At 36.0% G+C, this 18,626-nt stretch overlaps 2 protein-coding genes across 4 annotated transcripts in view; one reads left to right on the forward strand and one right to left on the reverse strand.

The window, feature by feature from the left end:
* The first annotated feature begins 83 nt into the window (after nucleotides 1–83).
* On the forward strand, nucleotides 84–3,126 carry LOC133849048 (cap-specific mRNA (nucleoside-2'-O-)-methyltransferase 1). The gene is made up of 2 exons (XM_062284894.1): nucleotides 84–923; nucleotides 990–3,126. The coding sequence occupies exons 1-2, from the start codon at nucleotides 215–217 to the stop codon at nucleotides 2,717–2,719; spliced, it is 2,439 nt and encodes an 812-aa protein (XP_062140878.1). The 5' UTR covers nucleotides 84–214; the 3' UTR covers nucleotides 2,720–3,126.
* A 1,320-nt stretch (nucleotides 3,127–4,446) lies between these two features.
* The window catches only part of LOC133849060 (putative peptidyl-tRNA hydrolase PTRHD1), an 88,841-nt gene continuing 74,661 nt past the window's right edge, over nucleotides 4,447–18,626 (reverse strand). For all 3 annotated transcript variants that reach the window (XM_062284909.1, XM_062284907.1, XM_062284908.1), the window contains exon 2: nucleotides 4,447–4,867. In XM_062284909.1, coding sequence (XP_062140893.1) covers nucleotides 4,497–4,853 — 357 coding nt within the window. In that variant the 5' untranslated portion in view covers nucleotides 4,854–4,867 and the 3' untranslated portion in view covers nucleotides 4,447–4,496. The remainder of the gene's footprint in view (nucleotides 4,868–18,626) is intronic.

An 18,626-nucleotide genomic window follows, 5' to 3' on the forward strand; every position in this document is an offset into this window, starting at 1 on the left:
TGTTTTGAACGCATCGCGACTATCGATTTACATAATACGCCATTTGCCATTCGCAACGAAGGGCAGGAAAAAAAATGCTATCGTGCGACGCCAAGTCGAAAGACCATCACCAAGAACAGCACCAGTAGAAACAGCAGCAGCAGCAGCAGCGATAGCAACAACAGCAATAGCAACAGCAGCTGAAGCTGAGGCAAAGCAGCAACAGCAACAATATATGATAAACAACTTGGTGGGAGCAAGAGCAACAGTAAATCTGGACAACAAGATGGAGGAACCATCGGACGATGAGAACTTCGAGCCGACGCCAAAGAAGATCAAACGGGACTGGCTCAATAGCTATTGCTATTCGAACAAGGTCATGGGCATGATGAAGAAAATGGGTTACGAGGACGACAAAGGTCTCGGCAAGAGCAATCAGGGTCGCCTCGAGCCCGTCATCGCTGTCCAACAGGATGGTCGCCGTGGTTTCGGCCTCAAACTGGACACCGTCCATTGGTCCGCTGGCCAATGGGATCCTAGCTGCGAGGAACTGAAGATTGTGGAGCCTGTGATCTGGCTAAACGGTCAGGTGGATGACAACTGCAGCGCCTATACGCTGGATCAGCTAATGGAGCATCTGGTGTTGGGGGATCGCAAACTAACGCTGGACGATGAGACGCAGTATTGCGATCCGGAGATATTGCAGCACATACTCAACGCCAAGACGGTGTTTGATAATCTTAACGACACGGAAATGCGCAGAGCGCGCTCACGTTGCAATCCCTTCGAGACGATACGCAGCTCCATATTTCTCAATCGAGCCGCGGTGAAGATGGCCAACATTGATGCCATGTGCGAGAACATGTTTACGGATCCACGAGATGCACAAGGACAATCGCTGTTGGGACCCAACGAGCTCCTCTACTTTGCGGACATGTGTGCAGGTTTGCGCCAGCAACATTACTCCCCATTCCCTCACTTCTTCTAATCCTTTCCCATTGCTAACACAGGTCCTGGCGGCTTCTCGGAGTACGTACTGTATCGCAAATCGTGGGAGGCCAAAGGTTTTGGTTTTACGCTGCGCGGTGCCAACGATTTCAAGCTGGATAAATTCTTTGCCGCCTCACCGGAGTCCTTCGATGCGTTCTACGGCGACAAGGACGATGGCAACATCTTCGATGCAAGCAATCAGGATTCGCTCAACGCCTACATACGCAAACACACGCCCGAGGGCGTCCACTTTGCCATGGCCGATGGCGGGTTCTCGGTGGAGGGACAGGAGAACATACAGGAGATACTCTCCAAGCAGTTGTATCTGTGTCAGTTTGTCACCGCACTGAAGATACTTCGGATCAACGGGAGCTTTGTGTGCAAACTGTTCGATCTGTTCACGCCATTCAGCGTGGGCCTGGTCTATCTGATGTACAAGTGCTTTCAGCAAATCGCCATTATCAAACCAAATAGCAGTCGACCCGCTAATTCGGAGCGTTACATTGTCTGCAAGCACAAGCTGCCCGAGACCGAGGCGATCATCGAGTACATGGATGCGATCAATAAGCTGCTCAACGAGCAGTCGCAAGCGGCAGCCGAGGCGAGCGAACAGACGCCTCAGGATGTGCTGGAGATCTTCAATCGGGAGCAAATGCAACAGGATGAACAGTTCATCAACTATATGATCGAGTCGAACAACAGCATTGGGAATGCGCAGATCGTGGGACTGCGCAAGATCGCTGCGTTTGCGCATAACATGGAACTGAAGGAGTCGCGACAGTCCGAGGTTCGTCAGGATTGCCTCAAGGCGTGGGGTCTCCCGGACAAATTGCGTCAAGCGCCTGAGGTGAAGACCACCGATCGCCTGCTTGAGGAATTGCTGCGGGATTGGTCAAAGAACCGCGACTGGTTGAATAATGCGCCGCACGAGTTGAACAGCGCAATGGCGTTGCATAGCAGCATTTTGAATGTCGACGATTGGCATTTTATGCCCATCGGACGCGGCGAGACAAACATCAATGGATGCACCATCTTTCTGTGCAAGTCGCGGGGCAATTTGCTGCGTTACACCGAGCATCGGAAGTGGGAGCTCGTCGAGACGAATTTCAATGTGCAACCACGATCGATCTTCTTTGGCGAGATCATGTTCGAGTTCAGCGGCCAAGGACGCACCTCACAGTGCGTCTCGGCGCTGCACATCATGGACGCCATTTGCCTCGGTGGCGTGGATATCCGACGACGTCCGTTCCTCGAGCGGGTGAGCATGTGTGCCAAGTATGCGAGCAGTTTGAACAAGCCGCATAAAAAGGATCGCACCTGTGGCGCAATTCGAGCGCGTCCTATTTACAGGCTGCGGGACATGGGACGTTTCTTCAACGAGATGCGTCAGTATGTGCTCAAGGATAATTCACAGCGCTTCGGCTATGTCCTCGATGATCAGAAGTTCTTTGTCCCCGGGGGCATTATTCTCTTCTGTGAGCTAACCATGAATTTTGTCACCGCTTTTTCGCGCTCACGCCAGCAAATCTATTACTATAATACCAATACGAAAGAGTCGCTCTTCAAGGAGCAAATCGAACCGCGGAAATTCAACGAAGTCTTCTCCTCGTTCCGACATTGCTATTCGCGCCGTTTGCTCTGGAAGTGGACGAGCACGCTGCAGGTGGATGAACAGGCGAGTGAGGAGAATGCCACGATATTGTATCGCAGTCACTTTGAGCACTTTATACGCCGCAAACTGACGAACTAAGAATCAAGTGTGTGAAGTGTGAAGACAACAAATTGGAAATGAGGAATTGGGCTGCAGAGAAGATCATCATCAAGCTTGAAAGAACTCTCCTCTATCCGACCATATAAATACATCTATATATATATATATATAAGTTATATAATACATATTTTAAGCGAAAATTTAGAAATGTTAAGCTCATTCTACTATTTTGTTTGTTTCTCCTTTTATATTGTTTTTTTTTCTCTTCTATCTTTCTTTCTTAATTTCATTTCGTTGCCTGATTATTGCGTCGATTCGCATTGGCATTGGAAATGAATAATAACGATTACACCATAACGTTGTATATTTTCCCCCCAAAAATTCATTGCCTATGTATTTTACGATAACAAAGAAAAACTGAATGACCCCAAACTATATAAATCTTTTAATGTCATGTTTTGTCGATTCTTGCTATCCTTGTTGGTTAGGAACGCAATTTGTGGAATGTTTTAGGATTGTATTAAGTGAATATTATTAATTTGTCTGTCCGCTTTGGATTGATGTGAAAGTATTAATCAATTCACAATTAGAATATGTATAAAGTCCCCATTTAAAATATGTATATGAATGTATTGTATTGATTTCGAGACTTCACAAACGAAGCTAAAGTGTGGCAAATTCTTTCATTTCATATAAACAACTAGTTATCAGAATTATAAATGTATAGTAATATTGTGGATACGTTGTAGATGTGCTAGAACCCATATAGCAGAAAGATCTGTTCTGTTCTTATCAAGTTCAAGATCTGTTAACTTGATAACAGTGTAGAAACTTCCGCTGTAGCTTTGATAATTCGGGGAGTCCCCATTTTGCAGTCTGCAGCATTGAAACTTCTGATGAACACGTGTTCTAATACTCCACACTTTTGTTTACTTTAATCATTTGCTATACCCGCTACGAAAAGGGTAGAAGGGTATTATAACTTTGTGACTCCACGCAGAAGAAAACATCTCGGACTCTATAAAGTCTATATATTTAATCTTGATTAGCGTCAACCCAAGAAGATATAGTCATGGCCGTCTGTCCGTGTGTTTTAATACCTCGATCACAGAGACCATAAGAAATATGTAGATCTATACATCAATTTGGTATATTTAGAATGTAATTCTTCATCGATATACCAAATACGGCATACTATAGTATTGCTTGTGGTACATTTTACGTTTTCCTTTTATTCAAAATGTAGTACTATACCGATATACCAAATATGGTATACTTTAGTATTTCTTGTGGTACATTTTACGTTTTCCTTTTATTCAAAATGTAGTACTATACCGATATACATACCAAATATGGCATAGTTTAGTATTTTGGCGGTATATTAATCCGGTATATTTTAAGTATATTATCGCACTGGTTTGCTCTTATTCAATATGTGTAGCGATTAACTCTATCAATATACCAAATTTTACCATTAGTATATTTTAGTAAATTTGCTTCTTTCGGGTATCTCAAAGTCGAGCACTCTTGTTTGCTTTTGTGCTTGACCAAATCGAACGCTTATTGAAATAGGATGCAGCAACAGTCGGTCTCTTTCTTTCTCAAGAACTGTTTTTGCATCGACTGCAGATTTACAACGCTTGCAGAAGGTTGTCAGCAGTTTGCTAATCAGAGTTGTTACACTATAAAAACTACATATATTATAATCTATTGATTGGCATTTATAGCGTAGCTAATGGTACCATAAAATAAGTATTAGACAGCAATTTCTTTCCACTTTTTATTTTCAACAAATGCCAGTCTAGTTTCTTATGGGTTACTTCAGTAGTTTGAGGTTCTTCACATATTTGTGGACCGCTTCCTTCACATAGGGTTTGATGGCCAGACAAGTGGGTGTATTTTCTGGCTGTTCGATCCAGAGTTTATGCTTGATCTCGTTCTCCTTGAGCTTCTCGCTCAGTTTAACCAGCGCCGCCTCATCCTTGGCCTCCAGCACCACCTTGTGCATGTTGTCCAGATCCTTGAGATACGCCTGCGTCTCCTCGTCCTCCACGTGCAAACTCATCACCGCTGCCGTCGCATGGCAACATTGTGCTATCACAGCGCCCAGCGGCCAGTTGAGCGTGTTTCGCAGATCGCTGCGCACAACAATATATTGCACAATGTTGCTCATTCTCTCTCCTTGTTCTCCTCCTCTTCCTTCGTTTGAAATACCGCTAATCGGTGCAAACAATTGCAGGCAGTGAAAGCGTCGCCGCTCAGCTGTGTGCTTGAAACGACAAACAGCTGTTCGATAGCCGGCATTAGGGTGACCAGACGCTGTCAAGCGATGGTCAGTCTGCAAATTATTTGTTATCGATTGCGCGCGCTGCGTTGAAATATTTAAAAATATATTTTTATCAATGTTGTAATTATATTAAGAATTTGCTTAGTATACAGTTTGTATTTCGATTTTTTATTTATAACGTTTTAATTTATTGCCAAAGAGTGCAAAACATTACGAAACGCGTTTTTGATTTTGGAAAATGTATTTCACCAATGTTGTAATCATGTTATTTATGTGCTTAGTATACAGTTTGTATTTAGCTATGGTGTATTTTGAATGTAATAGCATATTGATATACCAAATATAGCCTTCAGTATATTTTAGTGCACTAATTTGGTATATTTTAACATCAACAACGCATTGCTTTGCTTTTATTCAAAACGGAATATTGATATATATCAAATTAGTATATTAATTTACCAAATATAGCCTTCAGTATATTTAAGTATATTAAATCGGTATATTTTAATAGAATTTTATATGACAAAAAAGGCTGCTTGGTTTAGTATTTTGTGTATTCTAAGCTGCGTTTTGCTGTAATAGTATATTGATATACCAAATATAGCCTTCAGTATATTTTAGTATTTTAATTTGGTGTATTTCATATAACACGGCAATGTTTTGCGGAATATGGATATATATCAAATTATAATGTTGATATACCAAATATGGTCTTCAGTATATTTTATTAATTTTGTAGTATATTAAATTGGTATATTTTAAGAATAATACTGTAGCTTTCGTACACGTTTTTTTTATTTTTTTATTTTAATTATGTATTAATATTGTATTGACATTTCACTGATTACTTTATTAATTGCTCTATTTAGATTTTGCAATTTATTTACGTTTAATTGCGTTGCTTAATTTCTGTCTTTATACTTGAAAACGTTTCTTTGCAGCTCTCGCTTGGCAATATTGTGCAATCTTATAGAGGCAGACAGAGGTTTGCTCTTAATTAGTTAACGGTTTTTACCCTTCCGCATTTTTGGCTGTCCGTCGCCTTGTCAGAAACAGCGGATTGCATTTTTGCAGCCATTTGCTTAATTAATCACCCAATGGAGCAGCGCAACATTTGGCGAGGGTTGCTCGAAGATTTTCTCAATTCAATCAAAAGTGTGCAATTTATTTGTGATGTTTTATAATTACAACAATTTAAAGAAGACGCCGTCGATTATTGTGGGTAAGTTGAAACTTGATTTTAATTTATTTGATATACTCAAAGAGTTTTATTTAAATATAATTGTGCTAGTTAATACGCTTTAGAAACTTATAATTGGAAGCATTTTTGTATTGGGCAAACAGATAAAAACTAGTGCAAATTTGAGAAATAACATAAATTTTGTTTTGATAGGCAATAGCCTAAAATAAATAAACTTTAAATAGCTGGAAGTTTAACTTCTTGATTGATTTCAAATTACTTTATATATAAAATTTCTGTGCACAGTTTTTATTGAGGTTCATGAATAAAAAAATAACTGAGTTTAGATTGTTGAAAGTTTAGTTTTTTTGATCAATTTAAAATGACCTAATATATAAAACTTATATTCAAAGTTTTTCATAAATAATAAAATAACTAAATTTTGCTGTTGATCGATTTAAAATTACCTTATATATATAATTTCCTCTTGACTTAAGTTTATGAATAAAAAAATAACCAAGTTTGTATAGTTGAAAGTTTAGTTTTTTGATCGATTTGAAATTACCTTCTGTATGCAATTTTGATGCACAGTTTTTACTTAAGTTCATAGTTTCTATGCATAGTCTTTAATTAAGTTTATGATTACACAAATAACCAAGTTTAGAAGGTGACCGAATTACAATGATCTATATATATAGAATTTCTTCATTACCTAAGTTTAGCTTTTTATTGATCGAAAATTCCATTATATTATATATAAAATTTCTATGAATAGTTTTTACTTGAAACCTACAATGCACGCTTACATAATTTTTACGCTTATAATATTTTTTAACTAAAAATACACGTTTATTTTTATTACCAACTATGGACAACTTTTGGAGGCCCCCTCGCGTTTGTTATGAGTCGGTTGTGGGGATCAAGCTACGTTTTTGTTTTGGGCATCGACAAAAAGCAAATAAGTAGTTTATGTGTTGCAATCGCCTCAGCGAGAGGCTGTGCAACTTTTTGGAGAAGTGGATGGGGGAGAGGAGGGGAAAGAGAAAGGAGAAGGAGGAGGAGGAAGAGGAGAGGTAAGAGAAAGGGGAGGAGAGGTGTGTTCTGTTGGCGCATAGTGCCAGTGACATGCGCCCGTAATTAACGTCCCATTTTGGGTTAGATTATCCATGAATAATTGGACGATGACGATGACTCGACGCCCCAGCCCTGAAGTAGGTGCAACCCTGACCTGCGAAGCCAGTTGAGAGAGGGTAGAAAGGGGGAACTGCAGCAGATTGATGATGGTCTGCAAACAGCAGCAGAAGCAGCAGAAGCAGCAACACAGACACAAATATAATGTCCGTCGTTGTGTTGGCCAGGGCCACGGCTAGCTAAAAACTTTGCTAATTGCTTTTTGGCCACATTGGCAAAGGCGATGGGCAACTGGCAACTGGCTAGTGGCAAGTGGCAAGTGGCAAACGTGCTACATGCTGCATGCTGCATGCTACGCCTATAGGCAACAGTTATGTCAGCAGCAACAACAGCAACAGCTCTGATTTCGAAATGCCATTTGCGCTGTTGCCTGCCAAATCCATTGCATTATTATACCCTGTACTATGCGCAACACGAAGGGTATATATATTTATATATTTGTGAAATATGTTAGAATTTAGTAGAGTTTTTCAATTACAGACAATCGACAAACTTTCATTACTGTTATACAAACAATAAACATTCAAATATTTTACATTTTATTTTATTACAATGTTGGCAAATAAACTATATAAATATCAAGACAGTATCAATTACAAAATCAACAAACTAACAATGATATTGTTGTAATACAAAAATAATATAGAAACATTTAAATGCATATGGGTAATTCTCTGTCGTAAATATCTTTTATACTCTATGGTATATATTAAATATTGATATACCAAATATTGGCTTTGGTAAACTTTGGTACTTTTAATTGGTATATTCTTTATAGTTGCATTTGCTGACAATCTGGTATATTTTATACTCTATGGATGTGGTACAATATTGATATACAAAATGCAGACTTTGGTATATTTTAGTATTTTTGTGGTACATTTTTGGTATATTTATATAATATAGTTTTATTGAATGTAGTAACAATGTGATCGACATACCAAACATAGTCGTTGGTATATTTTAGTATTTTTGCTGTATATTTTTGGTATAATTTTATAATACGGTTGTATCGATAATAGCTTTCTTTCTTTCTAGTATATTTTTATAATATGGTTACATTGATTTTACTTTCTTTGGTATATCTTAGTATTTTTGCGGTATATTTTTGGTATATTTATATAACATAGTTTTATTGAATGTAGTACAATTTGATCGATATACCAAACATATCAGCTAGTACAGTTTAGTATTTTTGCGGTATATTTTTTGGTATAATTTTATTATACGGTTTTATCTATAATAGCTTTCTTTCTTTCTGGTATATTTTTATAATATGGTTACATTGATTTTACTTTATTCGGTAAATTTTAGTATTTTTGCGGTATATTTTCGGTATATTTATATTATATAGTTTTATTGAATGTAGTACATTACGATCGATATACCAAACATAGCCGCTGGTACATTTTAGTATTTTTGCGGTATATTTTTGGTATAATTTTATAATACGGTTGTATCGATAGTAACTTTCTTTCTTTCTAGTATATTTTTATAATATGGTTACATTGCTTTAACTTTCTGGTTTTTTTCAATTTTAAGGAAAGGGTCTTTCGCTGTCATGTTGATTGCTTCCATCTTCTTTGCAACTATATATTTGAATTGTTTTTCTGCCATTAGTTGCGGTTCATTCTTATTGAAAAGAAAACGAAGGATTTTTGTGAGTCGTGTTAACTAAAACCAATTTCATGATCATTTACAGAGTGTTTGAAAGTCGTGTCGACTAACAAATGTTGATTTTAAGCTCATTTATCTTGCTTGTAGCTGTGCATTTAATTGTGCCTTTTTGCGACTCGGCCTACAAATCGTCGAGTCAGCAAAGAATTAATTACGCAGACGAATAGAGAGAGAGAGAGAGAGAGAGAGATGGTAAAAGAGAGAGAGCGAGAGAGAGACAGAGTTGAGTGCTGTCGTTTGTATAGATAGTTTATCTGCATTTGGTTTGGCATTCCATAAATTTCGCACTCAGTTCTCAATTGTCAAAACAAATTTGCCAAATGTGGCATTCATTCGTTATGAGATTAGGGCACAGTTGCCACATGCCACATGCCACAAACACCTCATTCTCAACCACATCCTCATCAGCTGACTTTTTTCTGTGCTTTTTCTGGGGCATCTACATGTCCAGTTTGTGTTCCCCGGGGTAAAGCATATGACGCCCAGCTGGAGACTTGGGACGTGAATATGACTGAAAGAGGAGAGAGAGGGCAAGGGGGGACAGGATTGGGATTTTCTTAGAGTGCGGGGCAGGGCGGGGGTTAGACAGTTGGGGCAAATGCAAATGTCATTTTGTGGCCATTCGAATGAATAAACGAAATTAAACGCAAAGAATGAGCCGCAAAATACTCGAAAGAGTTTTTGTTGAATGCCAGCTCAACTAGTCGAGGAGGAAGTCAAGGCAAAAGGACGAGAGAGAAAACCTTTAGGGAATTCCCCTGGGAGCGCACATCAAACTGGCCGTCAATATGCTTGGACATTGGCAATCGTCTCAGGGTTGCAAATTCCTTCCTTCTTTTTTTTTTCTTGACCATTAATCAAAACCCTATGAGCATTGAACACCTCAAAAGCAGGCCTCGAAAACTCTTTTGCAACCTTTACGTACCTTTTAAGGAGAACAGAGAAACCTTCATTCGCTACTCAAACAATAGTTTATTCATAATTTAGTGGCTACTCCATAAATGTTTTTGCACACAAATATTCAATGAGATAGTTGAGATACATTCCTTGCCTACACTAATTCTCATTCCTCTAATCAGTCAATGATTCTTTATGAAAACTTAAGGGTATTATAGAATTGCAATCAGTATTTCAACAATATATGGCTTCAATAAGTTTGGTGGAATAAACAAGACGTTAGTGGTGAAGAGCAACTAAATTTATTTTAAAGTCAAACAAAATCAAGAAAAATTGAGACTTACAAAAGGGTTTTATAAATTGATTAATGTAGTTGTGAGCAAGTGAGTAAGTGAGCAATTATTTTCTAAACTATTTTTTAAGAAGTACATAAAGTTATTGAAGTTGCTTTAAATGTGTGCAGTTAGCAAAAGCAAATTGATCTTTAATTTTACATTCTAAAATGTTAAATGATTAATCAAAAGCAATATTAAACTATTGGAAGTCTATGAAATTACCTATTATGAAATACTGCATACTACTAAATTCACTGAAATACTTAATTTTAAACATATAAAAATATTTAAAATTTCATACATTTAAATTTTTAAAGACAACATCTTGAGTGAAAGTTTTTTTTTATTTAGAAGTGATATCTAAATAAAGCCTAAGCTTAGAACTTAGCTTAAGGAACCTCTGTTAAATGTAAAATAAATAATCTAGTATATTTTGATTTATATAGTATTATTATATACCAAATGCGGTATATTTCGGCATATTAAGGAATAATACTGAACTTATATTCAAAATGTATTACTACAATGATATAAAAAATACGGTATATTTTAGTATTTTTGCGGTATATTATTCGGTATATTTTAAGAATAACACCAAACTGTTTTGCTTTTATTCAAAATGTAGTAATAGAGCGATATACCAAATACGGCATATTTTAATATTTTTGTGGTATATTATTTGGTATATTTTATTTAGTATTATACCGCACTCTCGAGTGTGGCTTTTTTACTTTTTAAAGGAAACTTCATAAGATAAACATATTTTAAAAACTAAAGCCTTAACTTAGAAAAAGGGAACCTCTGTTAAATGTAAAATAAATAAACAAATTAACAACAATTTTATGAAACGAGGAATCAACTGTTCATATTGGAAATAAGGTATGGAAAAAGAAATAATAGTTGCAAGATAACACAGATTAGGGAGGAAGGGAGAGGAAGAAAGGGACTTTAGCAGGAGAAGGAGCATCCGTAAAGAGCAAGTAATGAGAAGGAAGGAAAGAGAATTGAAGTGAGGAAGGGAGCAAAAGTCGATGTTGATTGAGGTCATTTGTGGACTGCGGCGGTCAAACGTGCAGTCGCTTCGTATTAAGAGTTCTGCCAGTGTCAGGACGACTTGTCAGCTAGGAATTGAGGAGGGAGGAAGGGGAGTCTTGGTATCGAGGGGGTTGCACATTCGATTAGCGCAGCGAGCGTGTGTGTGTGTGTGTGAGCGGTAAAACTCGATGAGTTTTATTAGTAAATAATGGCAAATCATTTGCCAGTTGACACTCGTTGAATGCTACAGAGGCAAAGCGAAGGGGAGGGGAGGGAAGACGAGAGCACAAACAAAACCGACCTAAGGACCTAAGGAGCAAAAAGGACCTCATTCAGTTGCTGCTTCTCTGGCTGTGGCTGCTAATGAGCAACATTAATGAGCGCTATTTTTCACTGAAAGGACAATCAGAGAGTGTGTGTGTGTGTGACTTTGCCTCGGAAATCTCTTGGGTATTTAAGAGTCCAGAGCGACATCAGGTGCGGGCACAAGTCTCTTCCTCATGAAATTTTCATATGCAATGCTCACCCTCAAAAAAAAGAAAAAGAAAGCAAAGAATTTATGTAATTAAATTAAGCATTTTGCCTCATGAGAAATTGTAAACGAAAAGAAAAAACCACAAAATTCCGGCGACTGGACGAAAGGGCTCAATCAGTTGCTAAGTGGCTGAGGAACTGAGCAGGTAAAAGGAATGAGAATCGCTGAGAAAGGCAGCAAAACAGAGTTGCGACTGTGTTGGGGAAACGGAGATATTCATGAGAAATGTGAAATGAAAAATCGACTCGCAATTAGCAAACATGAAACACGTTCGTTGACGCAGGGAGGCGGGGGGGTGGGGCACACACAAACACACACACACACACATATGCAGAGCCCTCGAGCAACGCACACACACACACACACACACACACACATACGAAAGAGATACAGGAACTGGCAGCGTTGTCAGCATGGTTAATAAGTTACTTTTGAGATACTTTATTACTTCCTTGCTGGCGCACGACAGCCGCTAGAGGGCGGCAGCAGCAACGTGGTGTGGGAGGGAAGGGGGGAGGACAGAGGGTTGGAGGTGGTCGGGTGTTCACATTAAAAATAAACAGCAGCAAATGTGCCAGGCGACAGCGACCAACAAAAAAAGGGTTGCCAGACTCTCCTTCGCCTGCCTTTCATTAGGCATATAACAAGTGTGTGTGTGTGTGTGTGTGCAGTTTTTTAATTTATGCGATTTTTGACTGCGCGTGTAATGTGCTGTCACTAAAGGAGAGGGAGGAGAAGGAAGGGAAGGAGGGGTAGCAGAAGGAGCCACATTCATTGCGTTGCCATTGATTGTCGCTTGCGCGCTTAAAAGTAGGCAATAGTTTTTTTTTTCTTCGTTACCTTTTGCTTTATCAGTCTCTGTGCGTGTGCGTGTGTGTATGTGTATGCGTATGAGTGTGTGTGTGTGTGTGTGTAGACGCCCAATCAGCTACAGTTGCTTCAAGTTTTATTTTCACTGCTGCCAATACTCTTTCAATTGATGTGTGCTTCAGCAAAGTCGCTTGAAAAGTCGCGAGTTGCGTTTTTTCAATGCATTCAAATTGTCATTGAGACTTTTTAAAAGTGAATTATCGAAGCTAAGAATGTAATCTGTAAAATTCACAGATCTTTTCATACCCGCTAATCATTGAGATCTTTATGTACTCTCGTTGAATGTGGTACTATATTAATATACCAAATATAGTCTTTGGTATATTTTAGTATTTTTGCGTTACATTAATTTGGTATATTAACGAATAATACCGCAGTGTTTTGCTTTTATCGGGTTAGCTTTCATTTTAACTATTGTGTTGAAGCACCTTGAGTAAAAAAAAAAAAAGAATTTGTCTCCCGCCTATTAAATTTCTTTGAAGCAAGCGAAAACTGAGCTCAAATTAATTGAAGTTTAGTTTACTTTTCAAAGCATGTCCTTAGGGTTCTTGATCTTTTCATTTAGTTCAACACATTTTTCTAGATATTTCTACATTTATTTACCTGATTTTTGTATTATGACTTGGTTAAGGAAACAAAAATTTAAGTTAAAAATTGAAGGAATAGCAGAAGATATTAGTTTAGTCTTATTTATATATTATTATAAACTAATTTGTATAGTTTTCTCAAAGAGTGTTCATAGTTTACCCTTTTAAGACTATCTTTTGATTAGCGTTTTCTTTTCAAAGCATATTTCAGAAGAGTCTTTTGGGTTTTGTAATTTGTTGATGCTTCTTTCATTTAGTTGAACATATTTTTCCTACATATACCTTACATATTTTTAACTAAAGGTAAAAAAGAAATCATTTGGTTTTCTCTCCCGCAAATTGACAAAATAAAAACACACATATTTTCTTTATATTTATAGTTTTCTCAATGAATTTTTTCTTAACAATCGTAACAATAATAATAATAATCTATGAATTCAGAAAGGTTTGTGCACCTTTAAAATGTATTTTAAGTAAAGTATTCTATAAAAATATATATAAATTAATGTAGAGTAGATATAGATTTTAAATGAAAGTAATAAAGTGCATTTTGTAGTCGGTTTGCAGGTTTCTCAGCTTGGCATTCATGTATTTTTTAGACTTATTTATGCAAATGAAATCAATGCTTGTTGATGTGTGCACGCCAAGTGTGTGTGTGTGTGTGTGTGAGTATGTGGTTGTATGTGTGTTTGTGTGTGTGTCAAAAGAATAGAATTTTTCATTTTAAATTACATGCCGGCAGTGCCACTGTATGTGTGTGTGTGTGTGTGTGTGCATAAAGAAAACTTTTGTTCGTTTACGTTGTTGAAGAACTTTTGCTCGGCGTCGTCATCGTCATTGTCTACAGCAGAGTGTAGAAGGGAAGGGGAAGGGGAGGGGGGCAGCGCCCACTTGCCAAGCCACACATAGTACACGCCCCCCCCATCTCACTGCTGTGGCACAACCCCTGCCCCCTTCCCTCCATTGAAGACTCGCTTTTGGCCTCCGCCGTAAAACGCTGTCGAACCACATTAAAGGTAACTATGCAAATATTTTTGCGGCTCACACGAACAAACATCGAACCTTTTGGATGGTTGCAAACCAGAGGGAAGGGGGTGGTGGGGGTAAGGGTAAGGGGTGTGGATGGGTCAGTGGAGTGTAGTTGGACATTTGAGCCTTTGAGCGCGTTTAACCAAAAATATTCCATGCCTGGTCAATAGCCGACGAAAACTACTCGACACAAAGAAGAAGGGCGACTCCAACGAAAAACGAGGTTGTCCAATCCGAATTTGAATTTGAATCAGTGGCAGAAGCGGACACATGCCTGGCTCCCTTCCCTTTTCCACTGGGTTTTCAGTGATGACAATGTAACCGGTTTTGTAGCTTGTTCTAATTGCGTTTCGTTTTCGTGTTCGTTCGCTTTTAGTTTTTTGGCAATCACTTAGCTTATTTTGTTCTACAAACACACACACACACACACACACACACGTGCACACACACACACACACACACTTGCACATTCGCAGTTTTTGGCTATGTGCGGAATGTCTAATGAAGCCACATAAATCAAGTGGCTGCAAAACCAACAAAGCCAAAGGCAAAAGCAATACCAAAAGGCATTGCAACCATTTCACAACTGTCTGACCAACCCCCCCCTTTTTGACCGATTCCCCCTCTCCTTCTACCCCTCACCCTCTGTGCTCCTCCATCCTTGCAGCTCATTTCCTCATTGTAGTTGCTTTCATCTAGTTGGCAGCTTTGTTGTCGCCGCGCTAATTGAAATTAAAAACGCTGCCAAAAAAAATGTTGAAGCAAAAAATGGAAAACGGCGCACTTTTCATTTAATTGCCGCGTTCATCTATCACACTTCTCTCTCTCCATCTCTCTCTCTCTCTCTCTCTCTCTCTCTCTCTCTCTCTCTCTCTCTCTTTGTCTTTCTTTTGTCATCATTAACCTTTGCTCTTTTCAGTCAACTCTTTCTTTGATTTACGCGCTTTTGCTACTCATATTACTTGCTACTCGGTATGATCATTTGAATAAAGGGAAAAACTACTGAAATATATAAAAAAGTTGATTTGGTATATCGATATACTACGCGATTGAGAACATACCATAAAGCACAAAATATACCAGATTGTTAACTTTTTATCAAATTGTTATCATATTACTTGCCACTCGTTTTATTATTTGAATATATCAAATTAATGTATCGAAAAAATACTGTAATATACCATAAAGCACAAAATATATAAAGTGTATGTTATGTATATCGATATATTACTGCATTGAAAATATACCATAACGTTCAAAATATACCAACTTGTATATTTGGTATATCGATATACCATTGAAAATGTACCATAAAGAACACTATACCAAAATGTATGTTTAGTATATCGATATATTACTGCATTGAAAATATACCACAATCTATACTTGGTATATCGGTATACTACTGCAAAAAAGATATATCCTATATTAGAAAAAATACCAAAATGCATGTTTGGAATTTCTATATACTATTGCATTGAAAATATACCACAAATTAATGTAAAAATATACCAAAACGAATATTCGGTATATCGATATACCACAGCACTGAAAATATGTACAAAATATACCCGATTGTCCACCAAAGCATTACCATTTGAATATACCAAATTGATATACCGAAAAATACTGAAATATGTCAAAATGTATATTTGTTATATCGATATCCGACAGCATTAAAAATATACCAGATTATCAACCATTTTAAGGAATATTCTTAAAATCGATCGACTGCTGCAAATTTTAAGCAATTTGGTATTTTTGGTATATACATTTGGTATATTTCGTATATTAGTAGTCCTTCATAGTCGGTATAAAGTGTTCTTTTGCTCTTTATATTTTGCTAACTTTTTTCTGTTAAAATATATAATATCTAAAGATACCTATTCTAATACCTATTTTCTGTTAAAATTTATAATACCTAAATAACAAATTTGATTCATAAAAACATGAAAGAACATTTGGATATTTACTATAGTTCCTTAGATTTCCCCAATAGTTGTAATATAAACTGCGATGTTGTGTATATCCTTTATTTGTATTTGAATTATTTATTTCTTGTAATATTATTAAAAAAAAAGACAATGATCACATAAAATATTTTGTAAATTACAGAATTCTTGTTGTTATACAATACATATTACATATATGTATAATTATTATTATATTTATATTTATCATAATATATATATATATTTATATTTATAGTTTCCATTTTATTATTATTTCTTTGGTTTTTGTTTTGTTTTTTTTTTTGGTTTTCTTGTTTTTTATTTTAATTTTATTTAATACAATAATTGTTAAGCCTGCTATTTTGTTTTGTTTTTTTTTCGTTATTTTTTGTTTTTCATTTGGGTTTTAAAATTCGTCTAAATTACCTTTCGGTTGTTTTGTTTTTTTTTTTGGATTTCTTTTTGGAGTTTCTCTCGCATTCATTTGGTTTAGTTTAGTTTATAGTTATATTTAGTTATTTATAAATATTTATAAGTACGTAATACAATACAAAAAAAAATCGTTCAACTACTTTTTATGTTTACTTAAGTTTTACATTTCATTTTCATTTTCATTAAATGTATTGCACTGAACTTTGTTATTCATATTTATCGAGCTCTCTAAATTTTGTATTTTTTTTAATTTTTTTTTAATATCGTGTTTTGCATTCTACGTTTATCGATATTTCGATTTTTTGTTTGTTAACATTAAAACTTAGTTTCTAGGTTTAATGCTTTGTGGAAGTGTTTCGTGTGTTGTGCGTGTGAATTTCTTCTTCTTCTCTTCAACTTCTGTGTATGTGTGTGTGCGTGTGTGTGTGTGTTTTGTGATAACTGTACTTAGCATTTATAGTAGTTGATTATAATTTGATATGAGCCTCAGTGTGCAGCCCATAGTTATTTACGTTCTATTTAAGATTACAAAAAAAAAAACATCTTTAGTTTATTGTTGATTATATTTGCATAATTATCTGGTGTTAGACCTTCATCATCATCATCTTTATCGTCTTCTTCTTCTTCTTCTTGTTCGTCGTGTACCACTAACTAAACTTATCAGCTTCGTCTTCATCTACTACTATTTCTTCATTATCGTATTTCGTATATATATTTTTTTTGAATAGTTTCTGAATTTTTTTCCTTCAGAGTTCTTTCAAGTTCTTTGCGACTTGTTATACAAAATTGACCAGACATCAACACCAAACAAATATCCTACATATAAGTACTTTTAACCGCTAGGTAGTATTAGATACAGATACAGTTACAGTTACAGATACAAATATACGCTATGTCAATTTATATATATATATACTTGTGTATGTACTTCTTACGTAAGGAACAAACATTGAAAAATCATAATACACATTGTTTTTTTTTTTTTTTGTAATAATGTCGTGATTGGAACAATAACTGAAAGCACACATTTAATCCGTAATTCTAACTTCTAAATATCATTATGTTATATCATACAATTTGTTTATCAACACGACAAAGCGCCTAGGACCTAAAACGTCGAACATCTCAATCTACTTGCTAAACTTTTCTCATCGCTCTCTCTTTCTTTCGCTCCGTATTTTTATCTTCGTTCTCTGATTTATTTCACGTTTCATCGAGTATCAAGTTTCTTTCTCATTTGTTTTCTCAACATTTTTGGGAAATATTTGAAATCTTTAAAAGGAATGGTTAAAATTTTTGACTAGTTTTTGAGTCGATTTTAATTGACTCTATCTAAATTTTGATATAGAATTTTGTTTTATAATTTTTCTAAATATTTTGAAAATGTTTCGAGCTGCATTTTTTTTTTGGCATTCTCTACAGCATATAATTATTGATTTAATCATAGATTTATGACTACGCAGTCATTGTGAAATTAGTAATTTGCTTGTAAAATGGCTTTGAAAAACTATGAAAAAAGTGAAGTTTTCTATATATCAAATAAAGTTTTGCAAATATTCAGGGAATTTTGAAGAAGTTGCGAATTTTCCAAGTATTACATATTTAATAATTTATTTTGATTTTGGGTTGCGAGTGTGATTGAAAAATGTTGGCCTTTTTTCGTATTTGGTAGAAGTTGAAAATTTAAAAATTAATATTCAATTTTACAAAAGTTTTCAATACTCATCACTTTATTGTTGGTGTTGTCATTTTTCTTGGTATTTCAAAGAAGTTGCAAATTTGCAAAAGATATTATTTTAGAAATTCGAAATTTTTTTGAATTAGCTGAAGATTAATCATTTTGTCCTTATTTCGAAAAGAAGTTTGGTATTATTTGGTATTAATATTCACAACTATAATTTATTCACTTACTTATTTCGAATAAAAGTTTATCATATGA

The sequence above is a fragment of the Drosophila sulfurigaster genome, chromosome X, assembly GCF_023558435.1.
Source record: "Drosophila sulfurigaster albostrigata strain 15112-1811.04 chromosome X, ASM2355843v2, whole genome shotgun sequence".
NCBI classification, from domain to species: Eukaryota; Metazoa; Arthropoda; class Insecta; order Diptera; family Drosophilidae; genus Drosophila; species Drosophila sulfurigaster.